Here is an 18,456-nt window from a genome sequence, read left to right on the forward strand (position 1 = left end):
GCCCGGTATAATCTTACGAATCGCATAATGGACGCGGTCGGGATATAAAAGAAGGTGAAAGGAATTCATTAAAACTCGAACCTCGTGCATATAATAATTACTAGCTTCCAAATTGATCAGATTTATAACATAGTGTATGCGTGTCGTGCCAATTAAGTCAGAAATTCGATCGACTTTAACGAGATTTGGATTTTATTATCGGCCAAATTAAATCTTTTCGAGAGAAATAAATTTCCAATTGATTATTATCCGCGTCAATTAGCGATTAAAAATAAGAATTTAACATAACGATGCATGGTCGGATAATTATCGAACAATTTATTGGCTCTTCCATTTGCATAAGATGAACCAATAACTGAAAAATTTTCGTTGCTATCGCTCTGTCGTCTGTGTACACATATCCGAGATATGTATTATAGATATATGTATATTACACATACACGAGATACTTGAAACGATGTAATTTCAATCATTTAATTATAATGTAATAAATACACTTACCGTCGTAAAAGCTAAAGTAAAATATTAAGAACGACCCATGGTTTACCAAAATCCCTGCAAAAAATACTTTAACGATGTTAATATTAATTGGACATAATAGTCTTAGTATCGTTCTATGTTAAACAATTAAAGAATAGAAAGAATAATGTATAAAAAAAAGAATAATGTAATAATAAAAAGAAAACAGTACATATTTTTAGAATAAATTAATCTGCATTGCTATCGCTAATAAATGTATCCGAGGCTTTTAGCAACCGTAACGCTTCCGATGGAAATGAGTCAGATATCTCATTCTTTTTCTCCGATCTTAATGAGCTTATTAGTGGCTCCGAAGATACCAAAGGAACGCGTAAGTGGTCCACCATACATTTTTTTCTAGAACATTTTCTGTATTAATTTTCTTATATATTCTTTCTATAAATCATTTTCTTCCGTTAACCTTCCCATGGTTAGCAATGTATTTATAATAATGTCAGCACCGTAGATTAATTGCACAGGCAATGTAAAAGTGTCGGGCGTCGTTGGACGGAATTGTGAGATAATAAATACGTACAGCGAAGAAGAATAAATGGGGGATAATTTATCATTTATTTGTCCTACTATTGGTGAACCCTGTGCGTCGCGTCGTGTCGTTTCAGGGCGCCCATGCCTCGAGATTAGGCTAATACAGTAATATCTCCCTAATTGACGCTCGGATTGTGCACAAAATTGGAAAATATGGGAAGTGGAGATACGATTGTTCGAGCCTCGCAGCTCGTTTTTATAGTTGTTGACAATTCGTGACTATAAAAATGAATCGTCTCTCTTCTCCCTAAATTGTCCATTTTCGTGGACAATCCGAGCGTCGATTAGAGAGACATTACCGTACAACAGTTACCTCGATCGTCGCGTCGTCGTCGCATTCAAAGCGAAAGCGAGCATATCATCGCCCTATTGTGCGATTTTCGAGATCGCCGAAAGAAATGCACGAGATCGCGTAGACGCGACACGTGCGTGCCACGGTGCCACAGTCGTGGTAGTACCGCGCGGCAGTTGATCAGACGCGTACGGATATACACCTATGCAGATGCATCGGAACGTTAGAATGCAGAAACGAGGTGTGTACCGACGAGTTAACGTTTCGAGTTAAATTCTTGCCGAGTCAAAGGAACGCTGCGGGCATCAACTGCATTATCTCCGTCTGCGTCGTCTACGACGATCTCCCCGGATACCGCGTGCCATATAGTACACACAGTAAATAACCGCCATGTAAGATCGTTCGCAGTAACATTACTTCGTTTCCAAAGTAACCGCATTTCTTGAATTATTAGCCGAAGCGTTCGTACGAGTTAATCATTTTTACGCGTCCCGTTGCAGTTACAGTAACGTCTCCCTAATTGACGCTGAGATTGTAAAATTAAGATATGAAATTAATAGAATTATAAAAATATAAAACCAGCGAACATATGAGCAATAATCTTTACGATATTTAATCGCGCATAAAAATAGTATAACAACCACATTCTAACATAAGACCGCGGTTAAAACCGCAGACGGATCGTTCACCTTCTCTGAAATCGAATACCAGTGTCTGGTTGCTAATGCATGATCAGTAATTCGTCTTAATTATTGTAAGAATAAGTTTCGATAACTTCCACATCAGAATATTAGTATAAGAACGTTTCTTACGAACAGAACATCTTAACATAATCAATGGAAAACGACGTTTACACGAAACAGTGTTGCGGATACGTACAAATACGTTAAAACTAATACCAAGAAATTTCAAGCTTATGTTCAAGCTCGTGCAATCGGTAACTATAAAAACGAGACGCGAGGCTCGAATAATCGCGTCTTCTCTTCCCAAATCGTCCATTTCTCTGCATAATCCGTGCGTGAATTAGGGAGAATTTACTGTAACGACATCCGCGAAATTAATTAGCTGTTCTTCGAACCCGTTGACGCGATATTTTCGGTATTTCGATACTCTTGGAACGTTGAAATTCAAACATTTAACAGGGTAAATGTACCCGTTACTGGGAGAGTGTACGCTTTACCGCGGTATTTTACTCAATGAGATCAGAGTAATGCCGCAGTAAAGCGTACACCCGCAGTAAAGGATACACCCGCAGTAATAGGTTCGTTTACGCTGCGTACAGTCGGGGACAAAAGGATAAAGACGCCGTGTGCTCGATCGCGTTTCGACGGATCGGCTGACGAAAATGTTCATTTTACAAGATACGGCTACGGTCTGCGCGCCTACGGCCGAGGTAGGCTCGTTTTATCTTTCGTTTGTCGGAGTTTTTCCCATGGCGAACGGCGCGCGAGTAACCATCGAATAATATAAACCACGCTATAACTGCGTGCACGCAGAATGCTATGACAAACCATAATAAGATTGGTGGTTAGACTACCTTCGGCAAGGCCGTACGTGTTCCGCCTTTAAACCGTTAACGGCGAGTCGTGCTCGTCGGGAATCACCGTCGCCCAGAGGACGCGGACGGAGGGTGCTCCGGACGAGGAGGCGTACTCGAACGCGAACGAAACAAAACTCATCGTTCGCGGTTGCATAAACATCTTATATTATTTGCTTCTGACATCATCGCGAGTCAAAATGGTTGTATCGACATCTCGTAAAACGTGCAACTTGTAACTGGGGGTTCTGTTCTACGGACTTACAAAATAAGTTACTCGGACGTACACTCGTGCACGAAAGTATTCGAACGCTGAAACGTAGAAACGCCGTGCGTTTCGAGCGGCCGGAGAGGAACGACAATTGAGTCGACGGTGCGCCGGCCGGTGCCGTGGATTGCAAAATCGAATGAAAGGTAATTAGCTGGTCCAGGCAGAAGCTATATTTAGCCCAGGTTTGGCCAATGATCCGCGGACCGCAGCGACTCCCGTTAATATTCGGACGCTCTTCGAAACGCGATAACTTCGTTAGGGCTGGACCAAGCGACTCGAATTTTGCTTAGACGATAGAGCGACCGATCTACCGGACCATAATAATGGTAACAAAGTATTCCCTTACTGACGCTCGGTAAGGGAGATTAATCGCGCCTTGCAGCTTGTTTTTATAGTCCTTGACACAATTCGTAACTATCGAAAGGAACCGCGAGGCTCGAATAATCGTATCTCCTTCTCCCTAAATTGTCGATTTTTGTGGACAATCCGAGCGTCAATTAGAGAGACGTTACCGCAGTCCTGTCGCTGTCCAATATACGAAATCCCTCTGGCGTCTGAAGATAATTCGAATCGTTTATTCCAGCTTTAATAAAGTTATCGGCGCTTTGAAAAGTATCCGAGCGTTAACGGGAGTCGCTGTATCCGTTTTGCCATAAGCAACGCGCGTTGCTTACGTCGTGGCTCTATCTAAATCTAAATGGTAGCGATCGTAAGTGCTGGCAGGCACGTGTGGGTGCGTGTGCGCTATTGGCATGGAATGCCAGAGTAGGGCGTGGTAGAGCCGGTGGTCAACTTTCCTCGGCAAGGCCGTACGTGTCCTGGCAGCGGGCTGCCAGTGACATGTTTGTCCTTTTCACTCGTGCCGTGCGCGTTGCGAGCAGATCGAGAGAAAGTGGGAAAAGGTCGAACGAGTTACAAAATTGTAACACCATTACCGCGGTGACCAGGAACATTCGCCACGGCGGCTCCTCGGCGCGTTGCATTTTCATCGACCGATCGATTTATATTTCAATCGCAACGTGTTCCGCAATCGTCTCCTTTTTCCTTCTTTTCCATCCCCCTGTTTTCTTTTCTCTTCGGCGATACAGTTTGAATAATTTAAACGTGTAATGAAAATTTCGTCGAAAAAATTGCTACTATCTTTCACGAGAACCGTTGCGTTTTGACCGATGGTTCCTTTGACGCTTTTTATACACGCGCTACTAAAACGCCTTTCGCTCTATCACTTGCCAAATATACTCGGGGAAAATTACAACGCAAAAATGTCGAAAGTAAAGATTGTCCAAACGACGTGTACCATCGTGATAACGTCGTTCGACCGTCGTATCGGAATAAGCAGGAAAATACGCGAATCCTCGCTTCTCCGAACACAAATTCTACATCGTTCTTATGTCACCGATCTCTCGTCGATAGCATACCATTATGTTTCGATCGAAATTATTTTACATAATCGTCGGATCGGATCGTTAAATTAAGAAGAACGCATCGTTCCTCGGACGTGTTCGATGCGGTATTGTTGAAAGTGCCCGGCAAAATTTCTCGAAACGTGTTTCTTCGCCGAACCGGTTCCACGTTTTGCGCGAATATAATTTAAACAGTTCTTTCGAAGGCGAGCTAAAAACCTGTATGTATATCTCGAAAGCTTACATTTTTAAACCCATCGCTTTGTCGCATTGTTGGATTCGATTTCACTTCGCGAATCGATCGTTAACCGAGCAATGTTCGCTAAAAAGTTCGAGACGGATTACGTAAATCCACGAGTCACAATTTAACGAATGTCTTTGGTATTTACAAGTATCGTTTTTATTTTTTTATATTGTTTAAAGAAACGTTTCTTGCAAGAAAAGATATTATTATTAATCGTGTCTATGAGAGGAATTTCCCGAGCATAAATGTACACGATTAATTAAAATTTGGAAGTACAGTAATGTCTCCCTAATTGACGCTCGGATTGACCACAAAAATGGACAATTTGGGAAGAGGAGATACCATTATTCGAGCCTTGCAGCTCGTTTTTATAGTTGTTGACAATTCGTGACTGGAAAAATGAACCGCGGAAGGATCGAATAATCGTCTCTCTTCTCCCTAAATTGTCCATTTTCGTAGACAATCCGAGCGTCAATTAGAGAGACATTGCTGTACGTATAATCTGACGTTTTTTAGTGCCGATAAAAAGCGTTCTATCGTCGACGAAGAAAGTAAACTTCTCCAAGACGTAGCGAACAACGAGACACGTTTTATGCGCGCAAGCATTATCGAGGCAGCGCGAGCATCGAAGTAACAATTTCATAGGAGACTTCGTACTAGAACCAGACTATTAAGTGCACGTTATTTTCAGGTAACTTACGAAGCCGCTGCGCAAGAACACGGCTCGGCCATTATCCGGTTCGTTTTCCTTTGTCAGGTGTTGCGCGCTATCAATCATCCGTTTCGTGCCATTATCACATGGAGCAGTATATAATTTCAGTTAGCATGCAACGGCGAGTAATGCTCGTTATTAATCCGCAGGTGAAGCGAACAGAATTTCTGACATTTTCCGAACGTTTTTTCCGGGGCGATAAATTAGCCGCGCGTTGCCATCGGCTGCCAACGATTTATTTAACAGTTTATTATAGACACGCGGGCCGCGTTCTTCTTTTCCACAAATATGACACGACATTTAGCCACGCATCCATCACGCGGTAATTTACTTACGCTCGCCGCGCCGGTGCATTCTAGGCGCGGTTCGACGCCGCGCCGCTCGCGTAAATCGCGTGTGGCGCAAGGAAACAAGGAAACTATCACCTATTCAAGTTTCACCAAGTATAAATGTTCCACACGTACGACCGGCGTGTGCTTCGAACTGGCGTGCGGTTTCCTATCTTACCGGGCTACTAATATTTCATACGACACCGACAGTTCGGTTAATTGGATCATTTATTCCGAACAGCGACAAGAGCGCTTTTTTACCCCCTCTCGGCCCTACGTTCGTAGAAATTTATTGGCTCGCGGGAAGACCGCGAAAATCTACGCAATATATAATACAATAATAATATATAATATAATACAAAAATATATATATGATATGAGAACGCGTTGGAACCGAAAGTATAAATTATTCTTTGGTTCCTACCGCAATAATTACTTATGCATCCCCCTCCAAAGGAGTCTCCGAGTCCCCCCTTCTTGTTTAGTATAAATTGTAATTTTTTTCCTTCGGTTTAGGCAGTGTCCGTGAGTTTTACGACGTCGGATCATGCACATTGCAAGTATACTCGAACCTACCTTAGTGGTATAGTATGTTAGCGTCACATAGCGTTTCCCTTAAGATCGACCAAGTCTGGTCGAACATTTTCATTCGTACCGCCAAAAGCGACCGAGCTCGTTTCTTTTATACGGCATACCAGATATAAGAAAGCGCGATTACGTTAACGAAATCCATTTCGTTCGTGTATGATATGCGACGCGGCAAACCGGACGCCGTTCCTTGCGGCCTGCACTCGGTGAAACTTTTGCTTTAATTGGATCGCGGAAATAAATAGTTTTCTTCTTTATTCTTCGGGTGGATGCGAGCCGATCGGACAATGCCACTGTTCTCTGGAAAACAGATCTTTTTTTTCTCCAAAATGCTTCCTTTTGCGAGTCGATTGGCCGTCCCTGGGTGTTCGATGGTCCTTGCACTGGAAAAATAATATTTCTATAAGTGTTTCATTCGACGAATGTTCCATAGGGGGACTTGCATTTACTGTAACACGATCATTGATCACGTTTTCTTCATACAGTGACTTCTCACGTTTCCCGGCCTCTTATTCAGAATCCGATCGGTTACACAGAGTTTTGTAGTTAAACTCGAGCGGAATACAAAAAACATGTACAATTACGAAAGACAAATAGCTCTTTAACACAAGGTATTCTGTTTGTCCCGCGAGACACTTTAACCCTTTAGCATTGTGCACGAAGTCTTCTATATTTCACTTACTCTTCTTGACCACTGTTCTTCTAATTATGTATTTTTTATTAATTATTCATTCTTCAAATTCTTCGGTTTCGAGTTTTTGTTGGAAATTACTTGTTTCTATTAGAAATTACAAAATAATAATAAAATACAATGAATAATATTATCCGATAATTTACATCGTAAATAGAAATACAGGCAGAAAAATATAATTATAATCACGCATTAACAAGGTATCGGTGATAATAATATTTGAAAAAGAAAAGAAATACGCGGAAGAACAGAAAAAATTCAGACGAATTACGATCGTTTCGTAGATAGTATCGAATTAATCCTTCCAGTCCTTAAACCAGCGCGTGACAGGCGGACGAAGAAAAACGGGAACACGTAAAAATTGATACCCCGTTTTCATAGCAGACGGCGATCGAAATCAACTGGGTAACCCTAGACAGTGCAAGGTGAGTATTACGTCTCCATTGGTTAAGCAACACTCCGTCTACTGTAATTTCAAGATCTCTAATCGCCTGTAGCCGTCTAGCTCCAGGAAACATTAATCCAGCCGTGTATTAAGGATCTCCTCGGCTGCTACGATTTATTAAGACTTCGGTCACGTGAAAAGAGTACTTTGATCTGCTCGATTTTTACAGTCGCAGAACTTCGCGTGGCGAAACAGCAGCTTCTTCGGGAACAACGACGATGCGAATAATGGATTTTCCTTCCATTTTACAGATTAAAATCTGTCGGCTTTTATTCGATCTTCAAGTCCAATATTGTTACGTTGGGGGTTAAATGAGGGGGTAGAAATGCGAAAAATATATTTTGGTGAAGCGTGTCGCGCGTAAATCAAAATTTCTCTTACACGTCGACAGTTTTCATTTTCTGCGCGTTAAGAGACGCGGTTCTCGCCGCGTGTAAAACGTGCCGGAGATAAAACATAATAAAATAATCCCAGTATGCTGGGAGTGAACCGTAGAGTTGTGATTTTTACGATTTCTGCTTTCCATATCATCGGACCTATCGACATAAGTACGCGCGTCCTTGAATATTTATGATCCTTCGCGTTGCCGTATAGTGATAAAAATATCAAGCGGTCACGATTCGAACCTCCTTGAAATCGTAAAACTAATCTTAAGACGCAGCCGAAATTGATTTCGCTGTTTTATTTACGTCTATACTTCGTTTCTAAAACTTTATCCGACAACTTATCGTGCACGTGTGTGCAATTTCAAAAATCATCGCGGAAGAATCGCCGATAGATCGATCACCGCAGGATCTTCGCAGAAAGAAGCGAAGAGGTTGATTTTAAATATTGTTAACATTCGAACGAAATTGGTTTCGTAATATCATCGAATCGGTGCGTCCAATTGCGCCGTGTATCGTTAATTTCCATTAGAATTATGAAGCACCGGCCGAGGGTTGCGGTTCTATTATGGCAACCGCACACGACTGGATACGATAGAATATTTATTATGTTTGCGAGATGCAATTTTCATCGAGATTTCCGACGTTCGAATATTAATGCGGCTGGGCTAAAAGTCACGGTCGCTTTCAAATCTCTTTCACTCCTTACACCGCGGTACATGCATTCCACCGGCTAGTCATTGTTCCAACATAATGGCAGATAATCGATAACGGCAAGGCTTATAAAACACGTCTGCGTCGTGAATAAATTATTTATAAATGCTTTGCGATAGCGCCATTTCTCTGCACGTGTTATATAACATCGACGAAAAACGCTTCTCTCGCTGTAAATTATTCCATTCTATCAGAATTTTGGACGTTAATTCTAAAATTGCTTTCCACCTCTGCAAATATTTCTTCAAATATTTCCACTCATTTTCTATGATATTTAAGTCCGGCGACTTCGGAGGCTTCGGATTTTTAAAGCAATGTTATCCTCGCTTTCTGTGCAATTTATATGCAACGTCGTCGAGGCGCGACATTCTTGTTGAAATTTCTTGCAGAAATTGTCATTAATAGGTGACTGAGGCATTTTGTCGCAAATCCCCTTGCGCCAGTCCGTTGACCTTGAACAATGGGAAACGAACTGCACAGCTGATCGTAGGTATACGACGGTACGGCAAGGCAAGAGACCTGTGGCCGGGTCAACGTACCTTACGTTCACTTTCACCGCACTGCCACTAAACACTTATTATCCTACGATACAGTACTAGCTCTAACTCCTTCGCGATTCTCGGCCGCAGCTTGCTAAGCAGACGAAGATGAGGACAGAAATTGCTTTGCTCCGATTGGCCGATGATTCGATGCCGAGGCAGGATTCACTGCGAACTGGATGCGCAGTGAAATCGTGGGGAGAGCAAGAAATCAAGAAAAGCAAGAAAAACGTGCAGGAATTATGCTACTTTATACAGGGTGTCCCATGATTGCGTTAACAACTGGAAAGGAGTGATTCCTCGGCCAGTTTTTTCTTCGCGAAAATGCAATCCGCCGCTTCGTTTACGAGTTATTAAGGAAAAACGGTGACCAATGAGAGGCGAGATCGACCGGCGCTAGGCGGCCAATCAGCGGAACTGGGCGTCGACCGTTCGTTGGCTCGGCCGCCTTATTGGCTCGCTTCTCATTGGTCAGAGTTTTTCGTTAATAACTCGAAAACGAAGCCGCGGATTGCATTTTCGCAAAGGAGAAAGTTACTTCGAACGACCTCAGGAATCACCCCTTGCTGTTAACGCAATTATGCCAAGTTGGAACAAACGTATTTGCAACGAATGCGAGCGAAAGGTACGATAAAATTCTACGAATTGGAAATCTTGCCAGTTTCTATCCGACAGCGACGGAGTTTCGGTCCGAAATAAATGCGAATATGCGATAGCGACAGGTGGTTTTCTATGTGTATCTTGAACGTGAAAGCCAGAACCGATTAAGTGGGGAAATGAGTGACTTTAAAAAAAACAAGAGGTCGATAAATCTCTGTAGAAACCTGTCCGGGTGGTCGTACGTAATCGTCGCGCGAACGAAAGGTCTCGTGCAAGACAAGTTCTACGCTGCACCATTTCAATTTCGGAGCTTTCAATCGAGCCGCGTAGGCTACGCTAATCCGGCGACAATGGAGAATGGACCACGGGAGAATGTCTTCGATTTGTCGCAACGCGACGAGACGCTTTACAAAGCGTTCGATCGTGTAAACAGCTACGAAGGATTTTCGGACAAAATTCACGACTTCTGAACTAATCGAATCTAGGATCCCCGATACTTTCTGTTAAAAAGCGTACAAAGATCTATCGATCGATGACCAAAAAGGTACAATCGTGCTTAAACAATTTTAAATTGCCACAGCCTTTTTACTAAATAAATAGTGTCTTATCAATATCGTTATTGCAATTATTAGTAACGCTTGCGTTTCGAATTTTTCACTTTTGTCCGACTGGTCGAACGAGAGACTCGTTTTTGGCGAAAAAGAAACTATCGGCGGGTGAGCATATATTAAAACCGCGTACAGCGATATTTGGAATGTAACGCTGTAAATAGTCCTTGGCGGGGAATATAATTAATAGAGAAAAAATTCGCGGCAACTTTCAATCGCTGCCGGTCGACCGGGCTCGAATCTCGTTCGATTTTTTTCCGTTAGCTGTTCAGTCTGTATCGTGCTGCATAATTTAGAAGCACGTTGATCCAGCGATTGCGCATACGTTGAGCCTTGTCACGCCTTCTCACGCCTTCTCACGTGTCTTTCGCTGCTGTTAAATAACGCGTTTGTTCAACTCTTACTCGCACAAAAATCCTCATAGACCTCCTGTCGCGTAATCGCGACAAACTACGAAACGCAATGTAATTCGGTTATAATTCGATCTCGAGACGTTCGTATCGTTTCACTTTTGTCGCTGAATTTTTGTTACATTGCTGCCAGCATCCACGTGGATGAACAGCAGGGTTCGTCGAGTTTGAAGCAACAAGAGACACTTTTTGATGCACGACTTCGCGATGTCGGATACGAAAAAGATCAATTGCGGCGCTCCAGTGAAAGAGAGAAATTCCAGAGAGGAAAGCTGCGAACGTGCCGGTGATTGCGTACATTTCGCGATATTAAAATTTCACGTCTCCACGTGTTCCAGATATTTCGATCAAAGAGTTTATTTAGCATTCTGTGGCATTTATTTCGCAATTATTCGCATTCATTTCGTTTTTATTATATTCCCGGATTTAGAAATACCGCCCGATGATTTTCGATCGGATACGCTTAAACTTCGTACGATTATATATCAAATAAATCTTTCGCAGAAATATTCTTTTACTACCTTGCGTCAGCAAATCTCGCCTCTCATTGGTCACTGTTTTAATAACTCGTAAACAAAGCCGCGGATTGCATTTTCGCTAAGGAAACAGTTACTTCGAACGGTCTCGGAAAGCCCCTATTTTCGGATTGCGAGACATTATTGGGCCACCCTGTATAGAAACCGTGCCGTCCGTCGGATCGTCCGTGTCTGTTCGACCGTCTCCCGGATAGACCAGCGCCAGGCTATCCTGCGATCAGAATCAGAATACTTTCTACTCGAACCATTGCTTTCTCGCGGTGTTAAAGTCAGGGAATCTCGGAACTGCGCAGGACACCGATCCGATCCAGGCCAGAGCCGGGACTCAAAAATCGTTTTGTAATTGAATTTCAATCGAATCGTGCCCGACGGCATCTCGCACACATCCTGCGTTGCGAAAGTGTGCTACGATGGACAGATAGACGAGCGATCCGCTCGAGAACCGTTCGTTTCGAGCAGAAGTAAGAGTGAGTAACAGTAGTTGGTTACTTTTGCCGTGTACTCGAGACTGTTTCTGACATCGTAATGGCTCTTTCGAGCGAAAGTAAGCGATCGTTCTAAATACCGATAAACACCGCAAAACAAGAAACTGTTACTTTGAAATCATGAAAAACTTTTAATCAGTTTGACAACTCTTTATGGAAAGCAACATTCTTTACGCAGTCGTTAGCATTATATAAAAATATTCGATAGCCGCTACCATGGCTTTCTCTCTTTAAAAATACGGTTATTTAATCGGGAACGTTAATTTAAAAAAAAAAAAGCTCGGCCGACCCACCGCGACCCATAAATTATAGTTGTTTACCGTCTCCGCTGTATGACCCTTGCGAACACTGTAAACCTTGAAGTTAGTATCGCAAAAATTTGAGGAAGAAAATCGCTACTCGGAATCCTCTGTACGCGGACGTAGAAGCAAACGTCTCGGAATACTAATGACTCGTTGTTATTCTTTTATCCGCCGGTGCACGGCGATCCGGGGGGTGGTAATTTATGGCAGAAACTCCATTTTTAGACTGTCGTATTTGTACAAAATTATTTGCATTTATTTTGAAACCTTTTATTTATTTCAAAATCGATTTGAAATTTATTTTAAATTCTAGAATATTATTTTACGTACTAAATATTAGATCTATCTTGCAAATGCTCCGATATTTATGTACCAGAGTATGTTCTACGTTGGCTCGAAACGATCGTAGACAAGCGTAGATCGTCTAGATCTGGTAGATCGGATAGGATACGACAGGATAGGCAGGATACAGCAGATACTTTGCTCCACAATCTACTCTCGATGCTGTTGTGGGTGAGAGCCAGAAAACTAGGACTCGCGTACTCGGCAAGAATGCGAATCTAACGGGTGATCCGCGATCGTCGACAACTATGAAAACGAAGCGGAAGGCTCGAACAATCGTATCTCTATTTCCCAAACTGTCCACTTTTGTTAGTGGAGTGTTAATTAGGGAGAAATTGCCGCATAGACGAAACCGCTCTCGGCACAGCGCGAACAGGACACGTGCCCTGGAACCCGCGCCTAATCGTTACGGCAGCAGAGGTGCGGTTAGTTGTTTTTGATTAGATATCTTTAATATTTTTAATGACAGACACGGTTGTATAATCCGTTGCACCGTAGTCTCGGTGGACAAACCGCTTCGACGTTTCTTTCCGTCGTAGCCACACATTTTCTCTGCACAGATTTTTCCGGATCAAATTTTTGCTCTCGCGGCTATCTACTAGCCGGCCACGCAGTTTGCATAGTTTCCAGCTATTTTTGTTTTTCCGCGCCCATTAGTTCCGTTAGAAAGTGAATGTCAGAGGTTCGCGGTACATTTCGCAGCGCAAGGTGAGATAAGAGACGATGGCCTCGGTTTGTTACACTTCTTTTTTTTCTCTCTCGAACAACTCCGATTAAAACAGTGGTTTATACGAAACTAATGGTCATTAGATTTACGACCGGAGACCGGACTATCGTAATTATACACGTGCAACAGCCGTGTCGAGATCGTTATCGCAACGTTGCGTTTCTTCGGTGATAGCGATCGTCGAAGATAAACGTTTCACCAATTTTAATCGCTCGCTTGTTATCGGACACGCTGACAAAACATTGTCATGCTTATCTTCTAGGTGAAGGCGTACACATGGACGGTAAATTCTCTCCGATTGTCCCCCAATTTGTAAACGAAAATGGACGATATTTAGGGAGAGGAGACACGATACGTTTTTACAGCAACCGATTATCGATAACTATAAAAACGAGGGCTCGAGGCTCGAATAATACCGTCGAATCAGTCTAGGGGTAAAATTGGGGCGGTAAGATGAATCGATTCCGATGAATTATTTCCGTCTCGTTAAAAAGCGAGGAGGAAAAAAAATATTCGCAGCCGGTAGGATTCGAACCTACGCTCCCAGAGGGAATCTGATTTCGAGTCAGACGCCTTAACCACTCGGCCACGGCTGCTCACCCCTTGTCGTCTGCTCGTATACCGTGGGTGACCAATCGAGAGCAACCCCCGACGCGTATCGAATACTTCCGCGCGTAATTTCATCAACCCCTTCGTTTTATTCTTATTCGTCCACGGTACGAAACGAGGATCTTTACTTTGCTATTAAATAATTTATTTACCCGCGAATGCGGTGAATTCTGCATCCACGATTGAACTAAAGAGGACGAGGACGCCCTCGACTAGTTGGCAGTGGAAAAGGTAGACGTAAAAACGATGTACAGTAATATTTCCCTAATTCGCGCTCAGAGTGCGCACAAAAATGGATAATCGTGTCCATTTTGTGCGCGAATTGGGGTGAATTTACTGTAATTGAGAAAACGGCTCCGTGAAATTATTTTTAATTAGAAGATGTGCCGATTCTTAAAGTAACGAAGAGGACTGCAAAAACAGGGCTTCGGTTAGGGGTGGGTCAATATACAGGGTGTCCCAAAAGTTACAAAAAAATCGGGAAATAAGGGTCCCTGAGGTAATTCGAAGTAACTGTTCTCCTTGGCGCAAATGCAAATCGCGACCATGGTAAAGATCCGCATTGAGAGGGGTTGTTATGTACATACATATACATGATAAAAATTAACGTAATCTTTGTCTTGTTCTCCCACAAAAACATTAACATTATAATCGCAATCTCTAAATTAATTCTGCACCGTCTACGAAAGATTATTTCTTCAACGCAATTTATTATGAACATTTACGATTCCATCGATTATCATTGCGCTGCAAAAATTTGCTTCTAGTCCGCGCGTTTGCGATATCGGTCCGCCTTGTGCGACGGTGTCGCTTTATCGTGCAACGTGCAGCGTTTCAGACCCGTTTCAGAGGCTGCTGGTATCGCGACGCTTGTATGACGGATACCGACCGTGCGTGTAAATTCAACGGGACGTTTCGGACGGCGATACAGCGATATTTTTTCGCGCGTTTAACGTTGCATCGCATACGCGTCGCGCGTATCCTCGCGCGAAACGGCTCTCGCCGTCACCGCCGCAGAATCGCGGCAAGGTGGCGCGACGAGGCGACTAGGCGGCGACGCAGCACTGGCGTCGCGTCGCGTCGCCGCCGCATCGCTTGTGTGCATTGGATTGTGCAACGTTCACGAGACGCGATCCCGCTCGCTCGCGAGCGGAGCCGCGTCGACGCCGTTCTCCGACAGCGCGGAGCAGCAGCACAGCGACATCGTGGCCGTGTCGCAGCGGTGTCGCGTCGCGACGCGGCATCGCAGTAGTGCCTTGTCGCTCGTGTGCATCGGTCTAAATCGCTGCTCTCGTGTAAACGTAGAAACTACTGTAGAAAGTATATAGTATAAGCCGCGGAGGATCGCGACGAGACCGCGCGGCAGACTAGATAGCCGCCATGACCGATATCTTTGATATTGAACTTTTCATTGAAGCGATTAAGAAGTACCCTGAAATATGGGATACCTCCTGTGAGAATTACCACGACAAGAACATGAAAATCTTGGCGTGGTTTATTATTTCCAAAGAATTTTATCCCAATATCGAAGGAATGTCCGAGTCCGAGAGAAACGGCATCAGTAAGTTTTTCTTCTCTTCAGAATTTTTAAGTGCAATATCATTTCTTTGCGTTTCATTCGCTTATACGCACGCGATAATTGCATTGCGTTAGCAATACACACAGGGTTCCTGGCCTTGCCAGTGCACGTGCTTTTCCACTTTAACTAACAAAATATCTTCTCTGCGAAATTATCTTCTCGTTTATCTTCGTCGAACTTTTCTTGTCTCGATGCAGACTAGCTTTCCATTTGTACACAGTTCAAATTCCAACTGCGGTAAATTCTCCCTAATCGACCCTCGCAAGTAGCATGTTTCTCGATCTTTGCCGGTAAGCGTACCAATGTATCAGGAGAGGTATCCGATGCTAAGGGCGGTTCTGGTCATGCATAACTAACGATAACAGTCATCCTAATCATCGTGACGTCATCTGGTATAGCTCTGTAAAAATGTGCACTTTAATTCCAGATAAAAGATTGATCCACAAGTGGAAGAATATCAAAGATGCATTTATGAGAAGCATACGAAAAAGAAGTAAATCCGGCCAAGGAGCCGATTGCGCGAAGCAGTATATATATTATAACCAGCTCTCGTTTTTATTGAAACCGAGGAATATAACGAACGCTGGGAACGGTGTGGCATACGGGACTCTGCCGATGTCGCAAACAGAGGGCGACATCTCGGATTCAACGCACAATGACATCATGAAGACGCGCAGCAACAACTATGAAAATACAAACGCCAAAAATTCACTGAACGAAATGCAAAGTAAACGCCGCCGCAAGGAAATGCTCGACCAACGTCTAACCAATTGTATAACCACACCGGGCGCACAACATGCGCAAAACAATTATGAAACACAATTGGACGAAGACAGAGCGTTCTTCGACTCGTTACTGCCGACAGTGCGATCGTTCAATATCCATCACAAATTGGAGTTTAGGACCGAAGTATTGAAATTAGTTAAAAACATGATAAACATCAATCAGCCACAATATGTTCCACAATACACTTCACAACACCCTTCACAACACCCTCATAATTCGTTGAATGCCAACGCTCCTCCGCAGATTCAAGTTCACCAGGCATCGGCACTCGCAAGAAATCCCACGCCGCACAGTTCGTCGAACAGTATCGTATCCATAAACTCGCATAACGAATGTACAGAAAATTTAGACTTGGATGATTTATAATATTGTATTATTCGAGCACGCGAGCGCTCGCGTCACGCACATTGTATACATATTGTATTATACACATCTACGATTATTTTCTTATGTATTCAAAATACAAGGAAATGTTTCAGACGAATGTTGTATAGTTTTGTACGTAATACTATCGTCAAGGGGCACGTCGAGATGACAACTGTTTAAATAAGCTTGGAGAATTGTGTAAAGGTCGCTTATAAATTTTTAAACGAATTTCTATACTTTTAATTACCTGAGACGCAACATCGATAAAAGTTATAAACCCTTTGCACTCGTGTGGCGACTGCAAAGCGCCATTAAAAATTGTTACATGTTAACTGTTACATGATTTACAAAATCCAAATTCTTATGTTATGACTCCGGCCGATGTATTGTCCGCCCACGAGAAGATGGCACAGAGGAACTTCTAGGGAGCTAACCCCCGCCCCACGGTGTCCCATATACCTGCTATGGCAGAAGAGTAGGGTCGCACAGGTCCCTCCACACCCCATTGTCGAAATTTGTGCCACCTTTTCGTGAACGAGCAGATGCAAGATGCAATTTCCGAAGATCCAAACACCGAAGAACGCGCGAACAGCGGAGGACAACTCTTATGGCAAAGCGGATCTCGCGGAATGAAAGAACGGCTCGCTAGCAGGCTCTGGATTATGTTTAATCGTGTCGAGATTTGTTACAAAGGGCCACGTGGCCGCGGCCGAGAGCACTCGTTCTTTGTGCAATTTTCAGCGAGAGGTTCGCGACGCGAACTTGTGTCAAAATGCACGAGCTGCGACGGTGCAGCAACACGCGATACCTTGCAAGAAATCGTCATAAGACGGAAGATCGCAAGACGCAGGTGTGCGGCGAAATTGCAATCGGACTGTCGAGCAGCGCTGACAGACAGAATACAAAAAGATGGAGGAGCATTGCGAGTTGGCTTGGGAAGGGGTTTGCTTAGAAACGCAACCAACGAGACGCACTTTGTGTCGCGTCGGTTCCCCTTCCCGTTGGATGCATTGCTAAACAAACCCCCTCCCGAGCCAACTCGCGATACGACCTCACCTTTTTGTCTTTTTTTTTCCTGTCAGCGCTGCCGTCGAGTTCATTATCGGCGCGAGTGTAGTTGCACTGTCTGTACAGTGCGCTTCACAACCCGCCAATCAGAAAAGTACGATAAAACGTTAATATTTTGAACGGATTCACGTTTAACAGATACATGGGAGAATGGACCGTTTTTATCAGAAATAAAAAACCTTCGATAAGCTAATAATATTCTCTCCCCTTTGATCTTCGATATTCTGCCGACCAATACCTTGATACATACGTTATGATATTAAACCTTATTTTAAAAGATTTATCGTCTAAAATTGAAATCGCTCTTTTAGAGATTTCCTCGTGTCATCTGGGTCCGTAAAAAATGCTCGCGCGACGTTAGCTTTTGTACACGACATATCGTCGCCTGGGCCACCCTTCCAATAATCCCAATATAAAATCCATTACCAATTTTCCATTGTCTCTCATGCATTGTCCTCGTTCGCTGTAACGAACGTTCGGCGCTGCCTAGTTCTACCAATATTCAAAAATCCCACCCCTTTCCTTTTCCTAACCGATGGCCCACGCCGATATAAATAGGCTCTTGTAACATTTTACTGTCTCTTTTGTGGATTAATATTTTACTTTTGTATTTGAAAGCATTTTTAGGAGGATGGATGGGTTAATATATTTGTTGGAAATTTTTTTTGGAAACCAGAGTCCAAGTCGAACTCAACTACTTGCAAATATTTTTTGGGGGGTAGTAAATATGTACCGTGAGGTAGACTGCATGCATAGCTGCAGTAATTCTTGCATTCTCGCCTTCGATTTAGTATACCTAGTCTACGAACTCACGCCGAGTTACCA

General features: G+C 43.3%; 1 protein-coding gene and 1 non-coding gene across 2 annotated transcripts; one reads left to right on the forward strand and one right to left on the reverse strand.

Moving 5' to 3' along the window:
* Window positions 1–13,737: 13,737 nt before the first annotated feature.
* TRNAS-CGA (transfer RNA serine (anticodon CGA)) lies at window positions 13,738–13,819 on the reverse strand. The gene has a single exon. It is a non-coding gene; the product is annotated as a tRNA-Ser (tRNA).
* A 1,112-nt stretch (window positions 13,820–14,931) lies between these two features.
* On the forward strand, window positions 14,932–16,791 carry LOC117224511 (uncharacterized). The gene is made up of 2 exons (XM_033477493.2): window positions 14,932–15,393; window positions 15,839–16,791. The coding sequence occupies exons 1-2, from the start codon at window positions 15,213–15,215 to the stop codon at window positions 16,561–16,563; spliced, it is 906 nt and encodes a 301-aa protein (XP_033333384.1). The 5' UTR covers window positions 14,932–15,212; the 3' UTR covers window positions 16,564–16,791.
* Window positions 16,792–18,456: the final 1,665 nt, after the last annotated feature.

This window comes from Megalopta genalis, chromosome 16 (assembly GCF_051020955.1).
Source record: "Megalopta genalis isolate 19385.01 chromosome 16, iyMegGena1_principal, whole genome shotgun sequence".
Taxonomy (NCBI): Eukaryota; Metazoa; Arthropoda; class Insecta; order Hymenoptera; family Halictidae; genus Megalopta; species Megalopta genalis.

Bases quoted from the DNA above. Each gene is read 5' to 3' on its own strand.
- LOC117224511 (XM_033477493.2), top strand. From the start codon at position 15,213: ATGACCGATATCTTTGATATTGAACTTTTCATTGAAGCGATTAAGAAG. The intron at 15,394-15,838 runs GTAAGTTTTTCT...CTTTAATTCCAG, and splicing joins GTCCGAGAGAAACGGCATCA to ATAAAAGATTGATCCACAAG.